The sequence below is a fragment of the Penaeus japonicus genome, unplaced genomic scaffold, assembly GCF_977035675.1.
Source record: "Penaeus japonicus unplaced genomic scaffold, GWHDUDI00000001_assembly GWHDUDI00000031, whole genome shotgun sequence".
Classification (NCBI taxonomy): domain Eukaryota; kingdom Metazoa; phylum Arthropoda; class Malacostraca; order Decapoda; family Penaeidae; genus Penaeus; species Penaeus japonicus.
Genome location: NW_028234433.1, coordinates 277,815 through 285,314, shown reverse-complemented (window position 1 = coordinate 285,314; position 7,500 = coordinate 277,815). Strand labels below are relative to the sequence as shown.

Genomic DNA, 7,500 nt, shown 5'->3' with positions numbered 1-7,500 from the left:
ATGACGTTCATGATAATGAGCAGGAGAGAGGAGTGGAAAGGACGCTGGAACCTGTGCCATGCGATCAGCCACAGGATGCCCCCCAACAGGGCTCCTACCAGAGTCCCTAGCCCTAGGGCTGGAGGGCGAGAGTAAAGACATCAAATGTGGTTAAGTCTTAGGGAATACACTTTCAAAAGAGGAAAAGGGAAAGAGAGATGGAAAAAAAAGGTATCATATGGATTGTAACTCTGATTCTAACTGATGCCTACTTAAAAAACAAAATACTCTAACACTATATCATATTCCATACAAGACTTAAAACACTCATAACCTGTACAAAATAAATAAATAAATAAAATAATAAAATAGGTAAGAAAAAAAAAAAGAAAGAAAGAAAGAAAAAAAAAAACACAAATCCTTCACAATGCCCAACTCACCATCTATGTTGCTGTGGGTGTCCTGGGCGCACAACATGAACAAGAAGCACCAGGAGAAGAGGAAACCCGACGTAAACATGGTGAAGTTGAGCCACCTGTGCCCCACGAACAGCAGGAGGGCGCCAACGAAGGGCAGGGAGGCGCAAAACAGCTTGGCCAAGGGGTTCACTGAACAGTGCGGGAGAGAACCAGCCCATATATTAAATCAAGTCATGTGGGAAGTGGTGATATCCTGATGCTCTCCTATTTGTCTATCTGTTCATCTATCTATTTGTCTGTCTGTCTATCTGTTCATCTATCTATTTATCTGTCTGTCTATCTATTTATCTATCTATTCATCTATTTATCTTTCTATCTGTCTACCTGTGTGTCTATCTATTTATCTTTCTATCTATGTACCTGTGTGTATATCTATTTATCTTTCTATCTATCTACCTGTGTTCTATCTATCTATTCATCTATCTATCTATCTATCAGGCTATATCTATCTATAGGTATCATACTATAAGATTTATACTACTGCTACCTGTAAAAGAAAATAAACAGCAATCATTGCACATTTATTAATAAAAACAAACATTAATCATGATAATGATACTGATGAAAATGCTAACAATATCACTATCAATGAATATAACAAGGACATCATTAGAAGAAATAATGCTAACAACAATACACATTGTAATAATAATAGTCAAAATGATAATAATAATAATAATAATAATAATAATAATAATAATAATAATAATGACATCACAACAACATGCCTATAATATATGTCAGAAAATCAAAGAAACTTTCATTAAAAAAAAAAAAAAAAAAAAATGAAGATAAAGATAATAACTATGATGATGTTCACAACTTTATAAGCAACAACAATTATAATAATAAAAGTAATACTAATAACACTACTACTAATAATAATAACAACAATAATGATAACAACAATATTGATAATAATATCAATAACATTAACAATAACCCAACAACAAAAATAACAACAATTTTGACAACAATAAATGAATGAATGAATGAATGAATGGGAAAAAAATAATATAAAATAAATAAATAAATAATAACATGAACATGCATAACAAAAATAGTTATCAGTACAGTATTAATCACAACATTAACAATTAAAATAGAACTAATACCACAAATAAAAGTAAGTTAATATCAATTACATGATGATGATGATGATGGTAATGATTATAATAATAATAGTAATGATAACGATGATGATGATGATAATGATAATAATAATAATAACAGTAAGTATAATGATAGTAATAATCATAATAATATCAATAACAATAATAAAAAACAATAATAATAATAGTCATTGTAAAACTACTACTACTCTTACTAATAATGATAATAATAATAAGAAAAATGATAATAATAATAATAAGAAAAGCAATAGCAATAATAATAATAATAATAATAATAATAATAATAATAATAATGATAATAGAAAAAATAGAATAAAAAATAAAATAAAATAATGATAATAATAACAACAATACTACTACTACCAATATCAATAAGAAAAAGAAAGGCATGATCCATATTACAAATAACAGTGTAATAGTAGTAGTAGTAGTAGTAATAATGATGGTAATAATAATAATAATAATAATAATAATAGTAATAATAACATTAATGATGATAACACTAATGATGATGATAACAATAAAGATATAATAATAATAATAATAATAATAATAATAATAACAAAGTAATGATAATAACAATGATAGCATAAAAATGGCTAAGGATCAAGAAAGATAATAACATAAGTAATACTGATGTGACAACAACAACTACTAGTAATAACCATGATAACAACAAAAGTGTTAAGAACAAAAACATTGTATACACACAAGAGACATACTACTACTAATGACAGCAATAAGGATGATGATGATAATGAGATGATGATGATGATAATAAGATGATGATGATGATAATGAGATGATGATAATGAGATGATGATGATAATGAGATGATGATGATGATAATGAGATGATGATGATAATGAGATGATGATGATGATAATGAGATGATGATAATGAGATGATGATGATAATGAGATGATGATGATGATAATAAGATGATGATGATGATAATGAGATGATGATGATGATAATGAGATGATGATGATGATGATATGATGATGATAATGAGATGATGATGATAATGAGATGATGATGATGATAATAAGATGATGATGATGATAATGAGATGATAATGAGATAATGATGATGATAATGAGATGATGATGATGATAATAAGATGATGATGATGATAATTAGATAATGATGATAATGAGATGATGATGATGGTAATGAGATGATGATGATGATAATGAGATAATGATGATAATGAGATGATGATGATAATGAGATAATGATGATAATGAGATGATGATGATGGTAATGAGATGATGATGATGATAATGAGATAATGATGATAATGAGATGATGATGATGGTAATGAGATGATGATGATGATAATGAGATAATGATGATAATGAGATGATGATGATGATAATGAGATGATGATGATGATGATGATAAAGATGAGATGATGATGATGATTATGAGATAATGATGATAATGAGATGATGATATGATGATGATAAAGATGAGATGATGATGATGATTATGATGTTGATGATGATAATGAAGATGACGACAACCAACCAACCAACAATAAACACACGCAAATCCAACCCACCTCCTCCCTCCCCCCACCCAACCCTTCCCACCCCACCCTACCACCCTTCCCCCCTACCCCTTCCCTCCCCCCACCCTTCCCACCCTCCCCCACCCCTCCCTTCCCCCCCATCCCTCCTCCCCACCCCACCCTCCCCACCCCACCCTCCCCCCACCCATCCCTCCCTCCCCACCCTCCCTTCCCACCCTCCCCCTTCCCACCCCATCCACCACCCACCCTACCCATCCCTCCCCCACCCCTCCCAGCTCACTCACCCAGCTTGGTGCACCTGTACTGCTCGGCGTCGATGAAGTCACAGCCGTAGGACACCGCCGAGGAGTAGAGGGCGCCGCCGGAGTCGTTGTAGGACACGATCACGCTCACCACCGCCCCGACGCCCGAATAGGACACGAACCAGTGGCCCAGAAGCTCCGCCGTGTTGTTGTTCTTCGTGACGGACACCTGTGTGTGTGGCACGGGGGACCGGGAAGGGGAGGGGGAAGGGGGAAGGGGTAGGGGGAAGGGGGATGGGGAAGGGGGAAGGGGTAGGGGGAAGGGAGGGGGTAGGGGAAGGGGTAGGGGGAAGGGAGAGGGGGAAGGGGGATGGGAATGGGGAGGGGGAAAGGGTAGGGGGAGGAGAGGTGGAAGGGAGAGGGGAAAGGGAGGGAAGGGGAAAGGGAGGGAAGGGGAAGGGGTAGGGGGAAGGGGGAAGGGGAGGGGAAAGGGGTAGGGTAGGAGGAAGGGGAGGGAGTAGGTAAGGGGTGGGTGGGGGAGGGGAAGGGGTAAGGGGGAGGGGGAGGGGAGGGGAAGGTAGGGGGAAGGGGGAGGGGAAGGGGGAGGGGAAGGGAGAGGGAGAGGGGTTGTGTAGGGGGAGGGGGAAGGGGAAGGAGGAGGGAGGAGAGAAAATAGGTAGGGAAAGGAGTAGGGAAAATGGATGGGGAAAATGGGTAGGGAAAGGGGTGCGAGAGTGGGTGGGAGAGAAAAGAAAAAAAATGGTGAGGTTTGGTAGGTAATGGGTGGAGGATGGAGAGATACGGGCGAGGGGAGAGGAGGGGGAGGGGGAGGGTGAAAGTGAAGGATGAATATAAGAAATGGGAGCGAGAGAGAGAGGGAGGAAGGGAGAGCGGAGAGGGGGGGAGAGAGAGAGAGTGGAGAGAGAGAGAGGAGAGAGAGAGGAGAAAGAGAGAGAGAGGAGAAAGAGAGAGAGAGAGAGAGAGAGAGAGAGAGAGAGAGAGAGAGAGAGAGAGAGAGAGAGAGAGAGAGAGAGAGAGAGAGGAGAGAGAGAGAGAGAGGAGAGAGAGGAGAGAGAGAGAGAGAGAGGAGAGAGAGAGAGAGGAGAGAGAGAGAGAGAGAGAGAGGAGAGAGAGGAGGAGAGGAAAGAGAGAGGAGAAGGAGAGAGAAGAGAGGGGAAGAGAGAGGGGGAGGGAGAGAGAGAATGCGAGAGAGAGAGAGAGAGAGAGAGAGAGAGAGAGAGAGAGAGAGGGGGGAAGGGAGGGAGAGAGAGGGAGAGAGATAGAGAGACAGAGATAGAGAGAGGGAGAGAGAGAGGATAGAGAGAGAGAGAGAGAGAGAGAGAGAGAGAGAGAGAGAGAGAGAGGGAGAGAGAGAGGATAGAGAGAGAGAGAGAGAGGATAGAGAGAGCATGAGAGAGAGAGGGGGGATAGAGAGAGCGAGAGATAGATAGATAGAGAGAGCGAGAGAGAGAGAGGGGGGGATAGAGAGAGCGAGAGATAGATAGATAGAGAGAGAGATTAAAGAATGGCAGGAAGGATACGGAAAGAGGGAGAAACAAATCTCCCAACAAAAAGGATGCAAATAATAATAACAAACAAAAACACTCACAACCACATTCAATAGCTGAACACCTGCAAACACACACACACACACACACACACACACACGTACAAACACACACACGTACAAACACACACGTACAAACACACACACACGTACAAACACACACACACACACACACACACACACACACACACGTACAAACACACACACACACACACACACACACACACACACACACACACACACACACACACACACACACACACACACACACACACACACACACACACACACACACACGTACAAACACACACACACACGCACACGGACGACCGAGTCCTCCACCTGAACAGCAACGCCCAAGTCCACTGACCCGCACAGCCTTCGCCCTGATGTCCTCCAGCGTACTCGTGGCTATCAGGCTGTCCCAGTACTTCCTCTCGCTCAGGTCCCGCTCGTACATGTAGGTGAGGAATGTCTCGTACTTGAGGTCCTCGTAGTAAGGCTCCTTCTCGTGCAGGGGGAAGGAGGCAGCTCGGTAGGATACCCTCGTCGTCAGGATGTTGGGCTCCACCACCAGGAAGGGTTTGGGGAGGTGGAGGGGCGGCTCCCCCCCACTGGCTGACGGGTAGTACCCCCCTGGCACTGGCTCTGCGATTCGCGTCAAAAGAAGGAAAAGAATAAAAAAAAAGATAATATTGCTTCATGTATTCGAACCAGTGGGTCGAAACATGGCGCCGCCGAGTCACATTCCGTCCTCGAGGTTATGAACGTTAAAGTTTATAATAATTATAGAGGCATTATATCACTTCCAAAACCCTAGTGGTTAAAAAAGAAAAAAAAGTCTACCATCTTCCATTAATGCATTACTCGAGGCAAAGGCCATATAAAATCCATTCTACAAGACCCCATCATGGAAGTTTACACCCCAATCTACCTTGAAATTGGGTGAGTATACGATCCCTTCCGAACCCTAACTCAGCCCTGCTCTTGGCCCTTGTCTTACACCTCGCCCTCGTCTGGATGCCATTAATTCCTGACTTCTCCCCTTCCATATATCACAATTCTTTACCAGCTTTTTCTCATCGTGTTACGTGTAATCACTCTCTCCCTTGCTCCCCCTCTGCTGCCGGCCTTTTTGCCTGGACTGCTTTGGGATTTCGGATAAGACCGGATTCAATATGTATGTCTCTCCTTAAGGAGTTACTTCCAGCATTTCCCTTGGCCGCTTCCCCTCCGAGGATGAGGAAAAAGGCAGCGCCAAATCTTTCTCCATGCTTTCCCTTTCTCTCACTCCCGTCGCTCGCCAGCCACCCTCTGTTCATCATGCTCTGAGCTTGGCTGCCGACCTATTGCCTGCACCTTGTTCCCGCTTTCCCTTCCTTTCCTGTCCTGTCCTTGGTCTGCCTGCCTGCTCCTCCCCTCTCTCCCCTCTCTCTCTCTCTCTCCACAATTACTTATTCATGCTTACATAATATTCCGCCCCTATTGAGCTTTCATGAAGAAAGTTTCCCCTTTTTTTTATCTATCCATGCAGTAATTCCCACCTTTGGCTTTTCTTTAATGCCTTCCACAAAGTTCTGGTCCTTCCCTCACTCCTCTCCTTCCCCGTTTCGGAGGTCTTCCTTTATGCCATCTTTCCTCTTTTCCAAAACCTGTGCAGGAGATATCTGGCCATGAGGAGATGCCTGCTTCACATTACTGAATTAATATAATAAAGCTTAATTCATAACAATAAGTGGCTTAGACTTCCTCTTCCTACCTTCTCTTCTTCTTCTTCTTCATATTATCTTAGCTTTCTGTTTCTCACTTCCTTAATTACGCCCTCCTATTCTTTCATGTAGAATAATAAAACAAAGAAAGAAAGAGAGAAAGAAAAAAAACAACAACAACAACAACCTACCATGCATGCTGTAATTCCGGACCATAAACAACACCGACACATTGTTGTTATGGCAGTTGGTGAGGTAGACGTGTTTGCTAGTCGTGGTGGCGTTGGTAGTCCCGGGGCTATCGTCCGGGGGGTCCTCTATGAAGACAACTATCCCTGGGTTGGTGTTGTTCACGAAATTGTCTTCCAACTCAAAGCTGCGAGAGAGGTGGATTTCCATCGTGAGAAAGGGAACACTTTCTTATGATTTCGGGTTGTGTGTGTATGTGTGTGTGTAGATAGAAATAGATAGATAGACAGATAGATAGATAGACAGACAGATAGATAGATAGATAGAAGGAGAGTGTGAGAGAGATAGGAGGAAAGAGAGAGAGAGAGGAAAGAGAGAGAGAGAGAGAGAGAGAGAGAGAGAGAGAGAGAGAGAGAGATAGAGAGAGAGGAAAGAGATAGATAGAGAGGAAAGAGATAGAGAGAGAGAGAGTGAAGGGAGAGGAGGAGAGAGAGAGAAGGGAGAGAGAAAGAGAGGAGAGAGGGGGAGAGAGAGAGAGAGAGAGAGAGAGAGCGAGAGAGGAGAGAGGAGAGAGGAGAGGAGAGAAAGGAGAAGAGTGAGAGAGAGAGAAAGGAGAAGAGTGAGAGAGAGAAAGGAGAGAAGAGAGAGAGAGAGAGAGGAGAGAG

The 7,500-nt window shown here is 42.1% G+C and overlaps 1 protein-coding gene across 1 annotated transcript in view; it reads right to left on the bottom strand.

The window, feature by feature from the left end:
- Positions 1-7,500, bottom strand: part of LOC122256719 (transmembrane 7 superfamily member 3) — a 31,350-nt gene that overhangs the window by 6,231 nt on the left and 17,619 nt on the right. The window contains exons 3-7 of the mRNA XM_043021602.2: positions 6,838-7,022; positions 5,308-5,585; positions 3,413-3,599; positions 420-587; positions 1-118 (exon numbers count right to left, since the gene is read on the bottom strand). The exon at positions 1-118 is cut by the window's left edge and continues 35 nt beyond it. Coding sequence (XP_042877536.2) covers positions 1-118; positions 420-587; positions 3,413-3,599; positions 5,308-5,585; positions 6,838-7,022 — 936 coding nt within the window. The remainder of the gene's footprint in view (positions 119-419; positions 588-3,412; positions 3,600-5,307; positions 5,586-6,837; positions 7,023-7,500) is intronic.